Source organism: Euphorbia lathyris, chromosome 1 (assembly GCF_963576675.1).
Source record: "Euphorbia lathyris chromosome 1, ddEupLath1.1, whole genome shotgun sequence".
NCBI classification, from domain to species: domain Eukaryota; kingdom Viridiplantae; phylum Streptophyta; class Magnoliopsida; order Malpighiales; family Euphorbiaceae; genus Euphorbia; species Euphorbia lathyris.
In genome coordinates, this window is record NC_088910.1 from 29,584,814 (window position 1) to 29,604,008 (window position 19,195).

General features: G+C 34.2%; 1 protein-coding gene across 4 annotated transcripts; it reads right to left on the bottom strand.

Annotated features, from left to right (window-relative positions):
* Positions 1-153: 153 nt before the first annotated feature.
* Positions 154-7,810, bottom strand: LOC136226519 (mitochondrial intermediate peptidase, mitochondrial). 4 transcript variants are annotated; one of them, XM_066015051.1, is made up of 17 exons: positions 7,303-7,810; positions 6,902-6,983; positions 6,751-6,803; positions 6,614-6,668; positions 6,333-6,471; positions 6,158-6,212; positions 5,832-6,054; positions 5,399-5,494; positions 4,749-4,868; positions 4,530-4,655; positions 4,173-4,328; positions 3,259-3,375; positions 2,483-2,608; positions 2,332-2,399; positions 1,248-1,383; positions 956-1,121; positions 154-852 (listed from the first exon to the last, which is right to left on the bottom strand). In XM_066015051.1, exons 1-17 carry the CDS (start codon positions 7,503-7,505, stop codon positions 605-607), a joined length of 2,169 nt encoding a protein of 722 aa, XP_065871123.1. In that variant the 5' UTR covers positions 7,506-7,810; the 3' UTR covers positions 154-604. The 4 variants fall into 4 exon arrangements, with proteins under 4 accessions (XP_065871123.1, XP_065871131.1, XP_065871136.1 ...); XM_066015059.1 differs by having other exon boundaries at positions 6,902-6,996; positions 7,303-7,397; XM_066015064.1 differs by lacking the exon at positions 6,902-6,983 and having other exon boundaries at positions 7,303-7,436.
* Between the last annotated feature and the right edge of the window lie 11,385 nt (positions 7,811-19,195).

Here is a 19,195-nt window from a genome sequence, read left to right on the forward strand (position 1 = left end):
AGTATTTACCTATGGCATATTAGAAATGTTGAATCTGTCATATACATGCACAAAATATTAATGCTTTGACACTAGTGATATGCATGAATTTCAAATTGAAGTTATTTAAAATTGTCTCAATTTAAGCAAAGTAATTAAATAATCCAGCTAAAATTAAAAATCTCGATTCTTATACACGGAAATAAAAAGTTATTATTTCAAATAAAATTAGTTTCGCACATAGATTATTCAACAAAATAATTGATACAACATATCTCACTATGTTCTATCTTCACCAAGTGCGAGCATATCAAGAGTCTTACTCGAATAACTTATCATTTATGCCCATAAAAAATGCACAACAGTACAAGTTTGATTCCTCTATGAAACTGTTCAGCTCCGTTCTTGGCTAATGGAACCGTACCTGCAGTATATGCAGAGTGCATCGGATGCACCACGTCATCCGTCAACGACAACACTTTTCTCAAATTCCCCAGGCTGTTAGAATAAAATTAGGCAATCGTCCAAAGGTTCCTGTCGAGAGAAGCATGCATGCTTTGATGAGGAAAATATTTGGACCTGAAATTTCATTGTTTTCAAAACTTGGAGCTGGATTTGAAAATGCTCATCTTCCGATCAGATGCAACTCATCAGCAACACTCGTCATGTCAGGGACTATCCCTCCATTGCAATACCTCACAACCCCTTCTCCCACTAAATCATTCAACATTTCAGCTGGTTCTTTGGCTCCACCATGCTGTAGTACCTTTGTTCTGAGAGCATTTCCCGTGGTTATCGAAAGCGGATCTTCCTTGCATAACTTCTCCCATATCGTTGCAGCAAAGCATCGAGCATATAAGTAGCTGTAGTAACCTACATATGTGACATAAACCTAGTATGATCACTGCAAGTATATTAAAAAAAACTCTGTAATTCACAAATGTACATATACAGTAATTGATTAAGCGATACGCACCTGCACCATAATTGATAAGATGATTGAACCTCAGCTGCCAGTGTGTACCTTCCACATGCTTCCAACCGGTACACTGTGTCCTAAGATCTGCGACAATACTACTCGTCTCCCTGGGTGTGGATGGTTGTTCACCAAAAATCGTTTGGTCAACCAAAGCATAAAACACCTGATAAACGCCAATCAAGTAAACAAAAACTTGCTGATTTGGTTTCTTTGTTTCTCATGCATATCAGCATATGATGTGCCTAATAGCATCATTAGCTAATGAATCCAAGGCTGACAAAATATAAACCTGGCGTTGTAATTCTGTAGCTGCGAACATATCTTTAGCGGCTTGCATCGACTTCACCAATTTCTCAGGTATTATTTCACCAGTTGAATAGTGCTTGGCAAATGTTTTTAGCACTCGGTAATCCTGGGCATAGTACCTAGGGGATCAACCAAGGTCAAATATGAGGTCATCTAACATTAAACCTGTTGCCATCTAATCATTTGTAGAGATATATACATTAGTGAACTACTGAAGCACATGTCTCTCTTTCTTATATATCTATATGTACATATAGATTCATTGCCAACTAAACTGAATATAACCATGGTACACCAAGTTGAAAATATAGATATTGTAGTACTGTGGAATAGGGATAAGGATCAAATTTGACCCTAATGTTTTTATAGAAGCGTAGATTTAACCCTAAAGTATGAAATAGTGCAAATTTAATCCTAAGGTTTCCAAGCAAGATCAATTTTAGCTCTACATTATCGAAAATTTGAAAAACTGATTTGACTGTTATTTAACGGTCACATCAGACCTTCCAAAACAAGTGTATCTATAAATTGAAGCAGTTTCATACATTTTTATTATTATTATTTGTAACAATATTAGTAACACAGTGAAAATTTTAGACACAGATCTGCATTTCGACGAAAACGTTAGGGTCAAATTTGGCCCTTATCCCTATGGAATATATTCGGAGAGCAAAATTTAATGTACTTCTCAAAGTCTTGAACATGAAAACAACTACAAGGATCAAAGATAAATTTGAGCATAAACTCAACCCCCACAGGAAGCTCTCTTTCCTCTACTCAAATGTACCAAACCAACATAATTTTCTGAATATCCTTTAATTCTCACCCCACACCTATATATATACTAACTAATTTCACAAAGCCCCGAACCACGAGTCCCTATATGATCCTTTATTCAAAATAAACCGGTCTCTATAAAAATCCATGGGTTTGAGGTTTTAATATAATAGAGTATAGGTAGGAAAGCATTCAGCTTCTAACTCTCTTTTTAAGCTATGGATATATGTTATTGATCCCAATAACAAAAAGGAAGATGATAATGCCGAAATTGCAATTTTGACACTCACTCAAAGAGGTTGGAAGGCACCTCAGCAAAGTCAAGAACCACCCTTGTACCTGAAAAATGTTGGTAATCCTACAGGAATAATCATGAGGCCGTGAAGATATATCATAAAGAAATATGTTTCACTTTCTAATAAGTTATGAACTTTCTTATACCGTTCTTGAAAGCAAGGCATGAAGAGCATGTCCAAACTCATGAAACAGATTTTCCACTTCCCAGTGATTGAGGTTCACAGTTGATGAACTATTAAGTCTACAAAAATTGCAAACAAGGGCCACAACCTGCCATGTGACCAAAGTAAGCTCATCAGAAAATACTGATTGAAAACCAAAAATTTAATGAGTTCTCATTTATCCTATGAAACAACATAACTCTGGTATCAAACACACAATCTAGAGTAGCACTACCTCTGGAAAAAAAAAAGTTGAATCACATTTAGGTTATACCTCTAAAGAGCCAAGATATAGCTTCTAGAGGCAACTAAATTAGAATTACATGATATGATTGTACTAGATGAATTTCTCTTGGAGAAAGCCACTGATAATGAACAAGTAAACTCTTTGGATGACTCAAAATCATTGGACGATTTGGGTGTGTTTATGATCGGTCATCTTCCCTGAAGTCGCATATAATGGCTACAAATTTCACATTCATAATAGTCAGCTAGATGATTGTGGACTAAAAATGCCAATCCCGCACAGACAGCTCTGAAAAGAACTCTAGCATAAGTCCAAACTACTCAGGTTTTATGTGTTCTCCTATGCTGCACAATCAAATACCAGACAGCATTTTAAATTTATGTGCTTTTGTAGTCCAACAAATTGTGTGTGATGCATTGCACAGTTACTAGAGTGCTGCACTATATGACACATGGAGACACATTAAAATTGTTTTAAAAAAAAATTGATCAGGGTTGGTAGAAATAACATACAGGAAGCTGGTATTCTGCTTCAGAAATTCGGCGGCCTCCCTTAATTGCAAAGTTAGCACAACTTGGATATTTGCCCTTCCTGGAATACAAATCAAGGTACAAGTATCCCAAGTCACCCTGAAAAAAAAAAACAGTGCCTCAATCTAACGAAACAATGTCAAAACATCTTTGAACGTGCATGTAATGTAATGGCAAAATGCAGCTAGTGAATTTTGAATTCATGAAGAAAGTATCCACTTGTGCAAGCATCAAATTTCCTCAAGTAGTATTATTTGTGAATCTTCTAAATAACTGAAAATCATGGGGCAGAAGGCTGGAATTAATGGTTGCGTTCAAAAGATTTCTAGATGCTCAAAAGCAGAGTCAGGGATGCATGCACCTCTAACTGGAAGACGATTTGGCTATAAGAAGAAATGGTGAACCCTATATCTTGTCTTACAATGTCCCTAAATCAAGTTTTACACATATTGGAAGCTCGGTAGGTTTTATATAATGGGGATTAAAATTTTAAAAATTGACATCAAAAAATAGATGCTACTATTTTTGTTTTTATTCTCCATTGTAGTATAACATTTGTATTCCCTCACTGTAACAGCAATCAGCCAGTGACAGTTATAGGAGTAAGCTTTTTTGCATCATTTCAGGTGTCACTATCAAATGAATTCATGGTGCAGCAGAAATTGACTGAAGCAGAATCATTAGTTATTACAGACTAAAGATGGAGTTCCTTAAGTTTGGAAACGGGAAATCAATATACGAAAAGTTCAGTAACATGAATTTAACAAAATTGATTAGCAATCAATCTGGTGTATTCTACACTGACAAGGTTATGAATCATCTATATGTTCACAACATTATTACGTTTCATCATAACAAATATATCATGAACTTGCAACTCTATCCATCTATAATACCTCTTCAGGATGATGAAGACACATTTTCAGGACGTCGGCGTGCCATGTTTCACCTGGTGGCATTGGAACATTATGAAACGTTGCACCAAATAATTCTCTAACTAGCACTTTCAAACCTTCAATACACTGAGACAGTGGGAAATATGATGCTACTATCTGCACCAATCGAAGGGGGAAATTGAAAAAAAAAAAATGCTAGCATTTCAAACTATAAAGAAAAACTGGATAACAGAAGTTTCGCTAAAATATAACACCAAGTATATATTAGCTATTAAGGGTTCAGCATATTATATCCACCAGCGAAGAGAAGTCTTCCCATAAAAAATGAAATAAAGAACAAAGAAAAATATAACCTACAAAAGGGTCCAAATTCTGAATAGAAGACTTCATCATCCCTGTATAATATGTCTCATCCCATGGCTCTAAATCAACACATTTTGTACCGCATTTTTCTCTCTTAAAATTTCTAATTGTCTCAAGCTCCTGCAAAGAATGATGTCCATAAAAAATATATCTTCAAGATTGAAAATAGGAAGAGTCTGTGCATCACATGTCCATGCTCAGAGACAATAATACCTCATCAGCTTTTGGCCTGATCATCTCACTCATTTCACGAAGAAAGGACATCACAACTTCAGGTGATGATGCCAAGTTTGGTTTCACCATAAACTCAGCATAAGATCTACACCCCATTATCTGCATTTCTCAAGGAATGAAAAGAAAATGAGAAGCAGATAGACTTCATATAGAACAAGAAACCCAGGTCAGGTAGATGTATAAGAAATGTCTTGTATGATTATAAAAAAATTGACATGGAAATGAATATAAACTTATGACCATTTTCATGTTTACTAAAAACATGCATCACAAAAAATCTGAATAAATATTTTATGTTTTTATCGCTGCCAGAATTGTTTATAATCATTCTCAAATCTTCCTTGCACTTCGATGAAAGCACTAATGGCTCTCCTAGTACAAGAAATTAGATTGAACTACTTGACTTTGCTCATAGGATTAGAAATATGGTCCCTTTGATGGTCATCATTTTTTGATTCATCTGCATAGATGGGCACATAATAAATATGACAAATCGACAGCCTTTAAGTAGGTGTCATAAAAATATCCTATTCAGATTCTTATATCATATCAAGCAATCATAGTACACAATCAAACTGCCTGACTCCATTATCCATGGTAGCCAATGATTTCATATGATAATGCACAACCTCAGCAAGTTCATGACGAGCAGCAATAAGCTTATCAACTACTTCAATGTTTGCACGTGGGGTAGAGTTTCCTTTGATATATGCCATCTTTCTAACCTGAAACAAAAAAATAAAAACATAAGAAAGAAAAACTATTTTCAGTTTAGATGACACAAATGAGAGAATAGTGCAGTGAAAGTCAAAAGCTCAAGAAATTGAAGGTTGGTTTTACTATGTGTGTGTATTATGTATACATATACATATATACATATATGTGTATATATGCACGTGTCTAATTGGGTGGTATAATTATCCATAATGACTATAATGCATCAAGAGAAAAAAAATAAATATATATCATAAAATCCTAGTATCAACCACCATATCTATGAGCTCAACTCAATAAAAGGCAGAGGCAGGAGCATATATTTGCAACCAATCAAGTGAAAGCTACCTCATCATCTGATGTCCAATGCATAACGGAAGTTAGAGTTGATGTCTCTGTTGTTATCCGAAACCCTTTTTCTTTCATGTTATTCCCTGACATAAATGATCCTCCAGAACTTCCAGATTTAAAGCGATGAATAGGAGTAAGGAGATGCCGTATGCGTTTTGGGATCCGGGTTTCTGGAAATATATCCACATGACCTTCATCAATACTAATATTTTCACCAAATCTGACCAATGAGTACAGAAAACACGAATTAGGATGGATCATGATATATAACAAAGACATAGAAGAGAAAATGGAAAAATCAACAGAAATGATATAATACTTACTTCCTGGAGAGGTGGAAAATGTCCATGTTTATTTGATTCAACCTATCTAATTTCTCTGCAAAGGAAATGGGTTCGTTCATTTTCTATGAGAGTGCTAACTTTCTTAGACAATGACATTTCCACTGACTTTCTTATATGTGAAAACATATTGTGGCAGAATAAACAGGGCGTGTACCAGATGGCAGATGGATTCCACCCTTCTCAAAATCAATGCGCAGGTAGCGGGCAGTCCTATGAGCTTCCTTTGTAAGCAAATGCCCATCTTGCTCTGCTCTTTTCACCGCAGCATATAAAGTGTGATTTGTATTTAGATACTGAATGCCAAAACAGAAGCAGACCACAGAAATTGAGTGAAAAAACACAGTATAATTTATCAAAATGAGTCACATAACATTAGATTAAACTATGTGGGAAGTGCTCAAAGCAATAAGCCAAGTACACCACTGGTCACCTCACATGTAGATATTCGTTGATCCTCATAGATGCCTTGTTAGCCTCTTCAATAAATTCCCTGATGAATATTATAATAATAAAAAAAAAAGTTAAATTGACTCAACATATATGCACACGATAAAATTTAAATGAGAAGAAACCTGTCTGGATGAGTTTGTCTACAAAGTTCTGCAGAGTCAACAACAGAGCAGACCTATTAAATCAAAAATAAAAATCAGTCTAATATAAATAAGTCTATATAAGTATAATAGCAAAACAAAGAAGCAAAAAGACGATAGAACTAGAAGCTACAGTGTCTGATATCTCATCCATGGCTCGGATAATTTCAGCGGATGAAGGCATTGTGGAAATATTATCAACCAGTTCCCCAGACCTAGTAAAAAGAACTGTAGGAATTGAAGAGAAGATAGTGATAGAAATAAAATTGTATAAATATAAACCAAACTTTGTGAAGAATTTTTTCAAGAAAATACTTCAATGAACCTGGAAGTGACCTAAATCATTTAAATACTAGGGTAAACTCGGATGGATAAGCTAATAATCTAACAGTCGAAGTTTCAAATCCATATTTTACAGCATTTTCTCAGCAACCATAGATGAGCAAGCAAAAGGGCCAGGGAGGACAAACTTCAGCTTTAATCATGTTTTTAGCTTCTGGAAACGCCTAAAATTGAGGAATAATATAATATTACCTCTCAATGGCTTCGTCAACGAAGCGTCGAAACCCTTTGGCAGTTTTTAAGTGGTCGAACCCGTAGAGGCCGGTGGTTGCTACGTCTCGTCGCGGTACTGCCCCGGTGCTTGAGTATCGGGTCTTGAGACGATCCGAATTGCGTAAGTTATGAACATCTCTGTGACAGAGTTTCGAGGCAGCTCTCCTGAGTACTGTGGACATGGCTTTGGTTGTGGTTGTGCAGCTGCCTTTTCCAGTTCAATGCCCGAAGCGTATAGAGAATATCGGAGGAGCGCCTCTATTGCAAGTCGCGGCAAAGGCGCAAAGCATACGTGTTAATCATTTTTATGAAAATAGAAAGAAAACACCTAAAAGTTCCCCGAAATAACAAACGTAACTTGCTACTACTTGATAGTGCTTAAGTGTTTTGGTAACACCAAGTGGTTGTGAACCTGCAAAACAATACAAGTCTGATGGAATTGGAGTCCGAAAAAACTATTTCGATGGGTATGAACTAGTGGTTGGATGGTAGTTAATATATTGTGTCAATACATTTGTTTATAGAGTTTGTCAGGTTAAGGTTGTCACCTCTTTTAAAATCTTTATGAGTTTAATTCAGTATTGATCCTAAAAAAAATCTTTATCTATAAGAATTCTGTAAGATTCTTTTATATAGAAATCCGAAGATTGTGACGTACTCCATTTTATGACATTAAGGTTAATAGGTTATAATCTTTGCCTTTAAAGCTTTGTTTGGTTAAACTATGGGCTGTTTTGATGCAAACCATAAATATATCGTGGTTTTCTATGTGTTGTAGAATCTCAAGGACTTGCCTCTATCTATCACATGTTGATCTCAAGAAACTTCCTTCGGTTTCTCCTCTTCTGTCCCCTATCTTACCTAGGACAGCAATGGAATTGGAATGGGGTAAGTTTCCCATTTGTCAACTTATATCTATTTCAAACTGGGCATGGGCCGGCGAGCCCGCTTGGCCTGCCCAGGCCTATTTAGCCGGACTTGGACACTTGAAAATTCTGTCAGGCCCGGCCCGGTCCAAATCCGTATAAACCCGTTAAAAAATGGGTGGGTTTGGGCTTTACAAATTTTACATTGGGCCGGCCCGTCCCGGCCCGATATACTATATAATATATATATATATTTATTTATTTATTTATATTAATTATAATATATAAATATAAATTATAATATATTTTTATAAATATAAATACAAATAATGTTTGCTGTGTTATTTTCTTAAAAACAAAATTTGTTGTGAATATATAAATATACACAATTGAAAAGTTGTTTGAAATTGAAAGTATATAAATTATTGACGAAATATACATAATTGAAAGTATATAAATATACATGATTGAAAAGTTGTTTGAAAGTATATAAATTATTATGATTATATGTATATAAATGATAATATATATATATATATATATATATATTTATAATATATAAATATAAATTATAATATATTTTTTAATATATAGATAGGCTTGAATGGGCGGGTTAAGAATTCATATCTTAGGCCCGAGCCCGACTAAATTTCTTGTTGGTTGGGCTGGGCTTGGACTCGTCAGGCTTTATTAAAAGCCCGACAGGCCCGGCCCATGCCCAAGTCTATATCTATTGCAGGTTTCGTCCATTAATATTCTTCATTAGAATAGTGAACTCAAATATATGTTCAAGATATAGTTTAATACACGGTTTTATTACTTATTGTGCATCTATGTGATTAAGAGATTATTAGTGCTAAGGAATTGTTTGCAAAGCAACACATAACAAAGAACAATGGCTTAAATGTTATGTTCTCTAAACTTTTTGATTTTCCTGCTTTCTGATTGGAAACTTTGAGAACACGATGCAACTTTTTTTTTTTTTTTTTTTGGTAGAATCACGATGCAACTTATTTGGTTTTTAACCTTTATTCTATTTCATTAAGACTCCAAATGTTTGTTTAGGAGGCGATTTTCCATCATATATTTTTGAAAAATATTTGCGTACCAAGTAATATTGTAAATCCAAAATTTAACTTTCTCTTATAGCAGGCTAGGTTTTGGTTGTTTCCATATTTAATCTTGGGGTTTTGTAAACATTTGCCCCGTGGTTATGCTTGAGGTGTGTATTCTTCCATCATACAGATGACAAATGATTATGAGAAAAAATTCATTAAGCAGGTCTCTTGAGATGTGTATTCTTCTATCATACAAATGACAAATGATTATGAGAAAAACTTCATTAAGAAAGCCTCTTGCACCATTTCCTAATCCATTCTTATAGGTTGCACGAGGTGATGGTACCAATCCATAGTCGAATTGTTTCGATTGATAACAAGACATTTTGGTATGCCAATCCCTTTATAACAGAGACATATCTTTCTAGATGTTCCTCCTAACCTATGCAGGGACGGCCTTGAGCCTAGGCTTGGGGTGCGTAGGGTCTAGGGCCCAAGGTCGGAGGGGGACCAAAAAAAATTTAGCTTTATAAATAAATTGTTTATTTTTAAATATAATAAATAAGTCCAAAGTAGCAGAATGGTATTGGCTTGTCCTCCAATTAAAAAGGGCATGAGTTTGATTCCTACTTTTATAATGTTTTAATATATTTTTAATGAGTAAATTACATATGTGGTGTACAACATTTGCTCTATTTCACACTTTTATGCAGTGTTTTGAAAACCGGACCGGATCGGCCGGTCGAACCGGTCGAACCGCGAACCAGTCAAGTGTCTGGTCCGGTTTTAGCTATACAGGTTCAACTATATTAAACCGCATCAAACCGGGGTTGAACCGCGAACCGGTGTTGAACCAGTGAACCGGATTGACCCTAGTTTTTTCCATTTTTTGGAAAAAAATATTGAATTAAGGAAAAATTTAAAAATTAGGTAGAGAACAACCTCTTTAATAATTGGTGTTAATTAATTTAATTTTAATCTTAATATTGTGTTAAACTATGTGTTTGATTTTAGATGTGTGAATTTTTAATTAATGTGTTAAATTAAGGATTGGTTCCCGATGTGTTAATTTTTATATTATCTGTATGATTTTTAATTTTTAATTAATATGTAACTTAAGAATTGTTTATTATATGTATGAAATTTTTAATTTTATGTTCAATGAAACATCATTTTATTTTTTATATATATATTTATTTATTTTTTTATCCGGTTGAACCATTCCGGTTGAACCGGTTGAACATATTGAACCTTGAACCAGTTATCTCACCGGTTCAACGTCCGGTCCGGTTTTCAAAACATTGCTTTTATGTACAACCTTCAATTTTGCACATAAAAATGTACAACCTTTTAGTGACCTTCCACTAAAGTATACAGTCGGTAATTGTGACCGGTCAACACGCCACATCACCATTTTGACTTCTCAAAAAGTCAAAAACTGATCCACATAATATAAAATTAATTTTACACCCTTTATCCTTTATATAATTATTAAAAACCCTTATCTTCTTCCTCCATTTTTTTTTTGTGGATTACTAAACCCAGCCATGAATTCCCACCTCTAGCCCCGTGAAAAGACCAAACTACCCTTTACCCAAAATTTAAAAAAACACAAAACCTCTCAAATACCCTACACACTCTTTGATCAAATCCGGACTAATTTGTGAACCAAAACATGGAGTGTAACAACAACCGAAAAGGGAAAGCAAAAATAATAAGATTTACCGTTTTTGTTTTTTGATTTAAGCTTAAAAATTGAATATGTGGGTGATTTTTTAAAAACGCCGGAATCGCAGTCGGGCGTATGAACATCACGCTCGACCTACGGTTCCGGCGTATGAATATCACGTCCGACCTGTGGTTCGGGCGTGAGGCTATCACGCCCGACCTATGGTTCGGGCGTGATGTTCATACACCCGCACCATAGGTCGGGCGTGATGTTCATACGCCCGACCTATGGTTCGGGCGTGATGTTCATACGCCCGAGGGGTTTTTGATTTTTTTTTTTTTTAAATTATATTTACATTTTAATTAAATTGTTAAATGTTTACATTAATTTGGGGTTTAATTTATATGTGAAATTTTGATATTAATTTGATTATAATTTATATGTTAAATTTTTAGATTAATTTAGTGTAATTTTGTAGACGGAGCGGCCTACTATCGGGGAAATTCGTCCCGTCACTTGCTCGTCGTCTAGATATGGACGAGGAGGAGGATACACCACGGCATACGAGAATGCGTGATATTGATATATCGGGTCGTAGGCGGAACAGGTGCGGAGGGATCCGATTGTGGATCAGCCCGATATACGTGGAGTAGAGGCGGTGACGGATTATGATGACGGAGATCGTGATAGCGATTCTGAGGAGGACTATTTAGTTTGTTTAATTTAGTTTAACTAAATTTTTATGTTGTAAATTTTAGTTGTTGTAAATTTTATTTTGTTTAATTTAGTTTAACTAAATCTTTATTTTGTTAATTTTAGTTAAATTTTTATTTTGTTAATTCAGGTATTTACGGGTTAAATTCAATAGCGGACTAATTTTTTTACGGGTTTAATTCAACAGCGGACTAATTTTTTTTACGTAACAGGTATTTACGGATTTAATTCAATAGCGGACTAGCTATTTTTTTTTGCTCTCTCGACACGCGGGCGTGTGGCTATCACGCCTCACCGTGTGGTCGGGCGTGATAGCCCCACGTCTCACCGTGTGGTCGGGCGTGTAGCGATCACGCCCAACCATACGGTGAGGCGTGGGGCTCACGCCCGACCACACGGTGAGGTGTGGGGCTCACGCCCGACCACACGGTGAGGCGTGATAGCCACACGCCCGCGTGTCGATAGAGCAAAAAAAATAGCTTTTTCCTCCCCAAAATTCATGAAAGGGTATTTTCGTCCTTTCATGGGGCTATGGGTGGGAATTTGAGGCTGGGTTTAACAACACCCTTTTTTTTGACATTTCTCTCTCTAAACCTTCCACTCTCTCTAAGTCCTCTCTCTCTAAAGCTTTCACTCTCTCTACCCTTTCTCTCTCTAAGTCCGCAAAAGATATTAATGGTTCATATTTATTTCTTTCTCTCTCTAACTCCCTGTCGCTGGTTCAAATTTTGACGGGTTTCCCAGTCTTCTTAGTGCACAACTTCGCCATTTTGGTTCTTGGAGCCTTCTTTGTTGCAGTCTTCGACTTTAATCTAGTAACTTTCTTCTTGCCAGAAGCCTCCTCCTTAGTCTATGGCAGATCTGGTTCTCTCCTTCAACATTATTACCGCCTCATTTATCATCTGTCAAAATAATTTCAGAATCTCTCTCACTAAAAATGTTTCAATAATGGCTGGTTATTTGTAAAGAACTGAACCTACAATTTCAACTAGTAGAGAAGTCAGATTCCACCGGCCCTCAAAACCTAGAAAATTAGTTCATTAATGTTGGATTTTTTTAAATAAGATACTTCCAATATCATTTTCTACTGATTTATGCGTAATCTACTGGTTTAAATGCGAATTTGATACATTATATTATACTTTTTTAATTTTTCCAATCATTTTGGATTTGGTTTAATTTCCTTTTTCGTTTTTTAAGTATCTCTTAGTTTTTTTATCTGTATTTGTTCCCGTTATATATACTAATTAGGGAAAAGTATAAAAATAAACCTTGTGTTTACATCTGTTTTCAATCGTAATTTATATGGTTTAAAACTTTTTAAAATGATAACATGTACTTCAATCCGTTAGCAAACATAAGCATTTCTATCTAACAGTGTTAAAAATGCTGAGTTAGCAGTCAAAGTAAAAAAGTGTTAAGAATAATTTTGTCATTCTCTTTTCTCCTGTGTTCTTTCTTCTCCCTCCTCTGTCATCCTCACCATTCTTCGCGTATCTTCTTCCGAGCCACGACTTGTCCAAGAACACTGAGCAAAATCCACAGCTCAAAGGATTATTCTCCCCTGCAAATTAGAAATCAGCTCAAATTCACATCTCAACAGATCAACGTTCATCATCTTCTCTCCGCTCTGATTTCTTCTTTCCATTCGTCCCCATCATCCGTTCATCTTCAATTTGGCAAATCTCTTTTTACGTCTCCTCTTTATTGTGCCGTCTTCACACCAGAATCTTCAATTTCTTCTTCTGTTCACCACAATTCTCAAAAATCCAGTATCAGAAAATTTACAGTTCAAAATCCCAGAAAATGAAAGTTAAAAACCAGAAAAATCACAGACCTTTCCTTACTCCTAAGCTCAAAAAGCAGGAATGAAAATTTTGAAGTGATGCGTTAAAGAAAATTTAAAAAACCTAAAGTGTCCATAACAAAAGAAAAACTCATTTGTGTAAAATTGATTTGGCATTAAAGGCAAATTATCTCTTCAATTTTTTGTTTGCAGGAAACAAGAGATCAAAATTGTTTTGGGAGAAACCGGGCCAATATGATTGATGACATGAACGGACAGGTGGAGGTGATGATCGAAAGTGACCCGAGCAAGGAGACAAATGAGGTGAACGGCGACGCGTCAAAGTGACTGATGAACAGTGGAGCTACGAGGAATTGAAGAGAAATAAGTTGGACGAAGAATGGTTGCTCCGGCTGGATGAAGAAAACACACAGTGAATAGGCGAAGAAGGAAGACGAAGAGGAATGTACAGAATAAAAGTTAATTAATAATAAAATAAATTAAAAGACAAATTTACCCTTTTGACTTTTTAACTAAAAATACCATATCATCAATTTTTAACGGTGTTAGATTTTTGGCCTGTCATTGTTAACGGATTGAAGTACATGGTACCATTTTGAAAAGTTTTAAACCACAGGGTTGCGATTGAAAACAGGTATAACCATAAGATTTATTTTTGTACTTTTCCCTACTAATTAATAGGAATGTATTTTCCATATATCTATAAAAAAATCAACAAAAAACGCCTCATGCCCAACGACAACGGCAACAATAACCCAATTCAAGAAAACATGGAAAAGAAGCAGCAGTTAAAAATCAACATGCCGGAATTAAAAAGGTTCCTAAGCAGGCAATTTGAATTAGACCTATTTGTATTTAAGAGAGAGGTTAGAGAGAGAAAAAAATTTAAAGAGAGAAAAAAATAAAGTCTAACCAGTAGAGAGGGAAGAAGGTGAAGAGAGGGGCAAAAAAGAGAAATTGATTAAATTAATTTTTTTATCATCTAGTCTCACTTTTTTAAATGGATAGAATGAAAAACAGTGACGTGCCGCATTGACTTTAGGTTGACCGGACACAATTACCTGCTATACACTTTAATGAGATGTCACTAGAAGATTGTATACTTTAGTGTGTAAAATTAAAGGTTTTACACCAAAAAGTGAAAATGAGTAAAAGTTGTATACCACGTATGTAATTAACCCTATTTTTAATATATAAATGACATATGGGTAGTCGAATATAAGTTTCATTTTATTACCTCATTTTTTAGAATAACTATTTTTAATTTGATTAAATTTAAAAATTAAAAAAGTTTCATTTTTTTATAGGAAAAAAATGAAACTTAAAAAAAAGTTTCATTTTATTACCTTAAATTGATTATATTTGAAAATTAAAAATTAATTTATGCAATGATATGAATAAAAATCAATTTAAAATTTAACTCTAAACCCTAAACGTTTTAATATATTTTTAATATATAAATGATATGGGTAGTCGAAGGTATAAGTTTCATTTTATTACCTCATTTTAGAATAACTATTTTTAATTTGACTAAATTTAAAAATTAAAAAAAGTTTCAATTTATTACCTTAGTTTTATTTTATTACCTTAAATTGATTATATTTGAAAATTAAAAATTAATTTATGTAATGATATGAATAAAAATCAATTTAAAATTTAATAATAAAAAAAACAACAAAAATAATATCAATAAATCTAAAAAATTAATAATACTGGTGTAAATAATTATTATGTGTAATTTTATCATCATTAATTTTTTTTAAATTAAAAGAAAAAAAATTTCCTAAAATAAGTAGAAAAAATAAATACATAAAGTACATATATTATTATTATTATTATTTAACTCCTACAAATAAATGCGTAGAAGAAACAATTATTTTGTAGGTGAGTTATGGAGGAATCTACCCTCTAAAAATCTCCTACAACATTTTACGTTATGGAGGAGAAAGCGTAGTTGTTTCCTATATTTTATACAGATATACTTTTTGTAGCAGATTCTCGTATTTTTCTTATAGTGTATGAAAGTTAATTTTTCTTAATATAGATAATAATAAAATCATACAAGATGGTCGAATTCTTTCTAAAAACTCATTGATAAAAAAAATAAAAATAAAAGACATACCCAACCTTGACAATTTAATTAATAAATTTTATATTAAAGAGCCCTTAATGCTTATTTTGCCTAGGGCACCTAAATTGTCAGGACCGGCCCTGAACCTATGTTACATGGACTCGGCAAAAATGTCACCGTAATGGTGTCGACACAACACGAATTCGGGTACAAAATCCGTGTCGGATTCGTGAGTGAACACTCGGACGCGGCAAGCTCTGAACAACCCTCCATCTCCGGCGAAACTGAGAAAGATTGTCTCATCTGAGGAAGAAGTTTTACCATCGTCGTCAAATGTATCTTCTTTGTTAAGATTGTTTCAAAGAAGAAGGTGTCCATCCTTAATGGGTTGGGCACCATTTTAAAAAAAAAATGGACCTAGAAAAAACGATGTCGTTTAATCTGGGCCCAGTCTTTTTTAATTAGTTCTGCACGCCAAAACGACATTGTTTTGGAGTGCAGAACCAATGAAATTAAAAGCGAGCAAGAGCTCCTTCTTACCAGTGGCCCTCATTCTCTCTTGTTTTGTTTCAATTTCTTTCATTACAAATTACAATATATTACATTTATTAAATTTAATTGGAAATAAAAAAACACTCTTAGAATTCCAAAATAGAATTAAAAGCTTCGACCTCTCTCTTCTCACACTCTTCTTCTCCCATCCTATCCCTAATTGTTGATTGTTGATTGAACTTTTAATTTTTAATTAATACAATGGATGTTTTAAAATTTGGGTTTTTTTGGAATTTATATATATATAGAAATATATAAAAAATTATTCTTGTATCCCCATACCTGTGCCCAAATTTAGGATAGAGTTTCTGTGTCCAAATTTTTTTAACTTGTCGTACTGGATACTCGGATCCACACCCGTATCGGACACTCGTATCCGAGTCCATGTAATATAGCTCCTAACATCTCTCTGCAAGTCCTATAGCTTGGAATGGACACAATCAACCTCATATATCTTTTCTCCACTTCGGTTAAAAAGTGAAGGGTTAATTCCAACAAAACAAATTCTAGATAGTCTAAAAGTTGAAGCCTTAAGGATAGGGAATATTGGGAGAGTTCATCATTTTCCATAAAGAGAACTGCTTTTCCTTGAAAATTTTGATGCTCTCTAACTTCCTAGTTAGAAGAGTGGTCCTCCGAAGTTCTGAGGAATGTCTCTTTAAACTCCAACAATGAAAATCTATACCCATCCTCTGAACAGGTCTCCAAAATTTGCGATAAACAGCTCCATTTCACTAGGTACCTTTGTCCCTTGGTTGGATCCTCATTTTTTATGTTTTTGATGAGCCATATTATCGATGCCACTAGAAGAAGATGGGGCGGGTTATTTTGAGGATGAAGGTTTGTGGGAATTCTTCCCCTTTCAAAGCTTCCATGCAAAAAAAAATGGAAGAGAAAAGAAAATTTACGTTTGTTTTAGATGGTTGAAGCTCTTTACCCAACAGGAAATGGTAGAAATCTTTGAAATGAAATTTATCATCCATAAACCTCTTTTATAGGCACCCAAAAAGGTCATCGTTAATGAAATAGCTATTGGCGCCAATGCGCTTTGAGAATCGTGAGGCCTCTTTACCTACCCCTACTTAGACTAAAACATCCCAGTTACACGCCTACAACAATGATGCCATCTCGTATGATGATCCACTCTAAAGATTTATGGATCACACACAGTGCAACACTCATCTCATCTCTTCAAACTAAAAAAATGGTGAACCAAATATCTATGGAATGTTGATCCATTCGCCAAATGAATGAGCCATATGAAATCCTCCAAAGGATGAAGCCTTAAAGAGCTTCTAGAATCAAAAGGTGGGGGAAGAATATGATAACACGTGAGATAATATCGATACATGTTCCCTCATCCTAAGCAAACAAGAACGTCCAGAATGATGGAACCCATTAGATTCAACTAAATAAGGATATCACCCTTCGTTGGATACATGGACCAATGAGAGAGTCTTTAAGTCCGACTCGGATCACATCCCATCAGATTCTTTTAAAATCAAGGTAGTCCAAAATAGGTATGATACAACTTACCTAAATTGCATCCTAATTTTCTTTCGAGGAGTTCAAGGATAACGATATCCTATAAATATGTCTAGAAATCCCACAATCAAGGTACTATACACATTCTATGCAATTAATCTCAATTTCTTAATACTTCATCTCTTACTTTGCTAAATTAGGTATCATAGTGGGGTCGCTTCTCAACGGTATCGTCTTAACTATCTTTATATCTTATCTCATCGGAGTACTGCTTCGTAGAATATCTTGTATCAGGACCAATAACATTTGGTTTAACGTTGATTGTACTTTTATTTATTCTACATGTTTTCTTATTTCATTAATAGAATTCTATGTTTTGATTTCAATAGCTCACTCTTTAATTGTCACGTCCGGATCTAAATTGCTAAAATTTATATTTTGATATTAGTATATATTATATACTATTGGATGCGTGAAGTTAATTTGGTGTTATAGGAAAAGTTTGGAGTTAATTTGAGGGTTTTATGTGTAAATTAAAAGTTTAAAGTAATTTTTAAAGATTATATAAAGATGGAGGACCAAACTGGATCTTTGCCAAATTTGGATATGTATATGGCGAAAGGTTCCAGATGATGTATTCATTATCTTTTCTTTTTTCCTTTTCTTCTTTTGTCATCAGCTTTTATCGTTCTTGAACCGTTTCTCCACCGTTTCTTTGATTTACGGAGATTCGACCGTCCGAATCACTTGAAATTGGAACCATAGCATCATTATGCATAGATCTAAGTTCTAACCGAAGAGTTTTTGAGTTTCGGCAGTGTTTGGATAAGATGCATCATATATATAAAGTTATATGAACTTAAGTTTTGAGTATATTTTATAAGGTTTTGATTAAATCCCTTTATAAATGTATATATATATATATATATATATATATATATATATATATATCTATGTTAAGTAAAGTTGGTTTTTATAGCTGATAGTTTCTTACTGAGATTTTTATCTCACCTTTTTAAATGTTTTAATGTTTTTAGGTGATAAAGTACAGGATATAGAGAGGTTACCGTCCGATTTGGTGAGGTTTGGAAGTTGGCTGTTTATTGTTAGAATTATGGTTAGAACTTTGGTATTTCACTTGTAATATAATATGAGATTATGATATTGGGATAAATTGGAGACTTCTAAGTGTTGATTATGATCTTTCTATTTCACGTCCGATGCCGATTGAGGTCGTTTAGAGTCGGGTGTGACAGTTGTGCAATTCATCTAATTATCATGCTTGATCTCTTTTTTTTTTTTTAAATGTGTCTAAACCACCTTATCTTTATCCAAGTTCACATTAGCTTACCTTATCAGGGCTAAAACTTGCGAAATCGTAGGATTGACAATCCTTTGAGAATTTACATGTCCTTAATTTCTGAATTTAGGTTCGACCATTCCATAAAGGGGCAAAAATGGTTAATTAATTAGCACTAAAAGAGGGGTATAATTGGTTGCATGAAATTGAGTTAAATACTAAAAAATACATTCGTTGAATCAATATTATCGCACTTCAAATTATACGTGCAGTTAGAAAAATATATGCTAAAAATCCGTCTCACATAGAATAGAAGTAGAAATAAAAGTAATTTAGAATAAAATTCACTT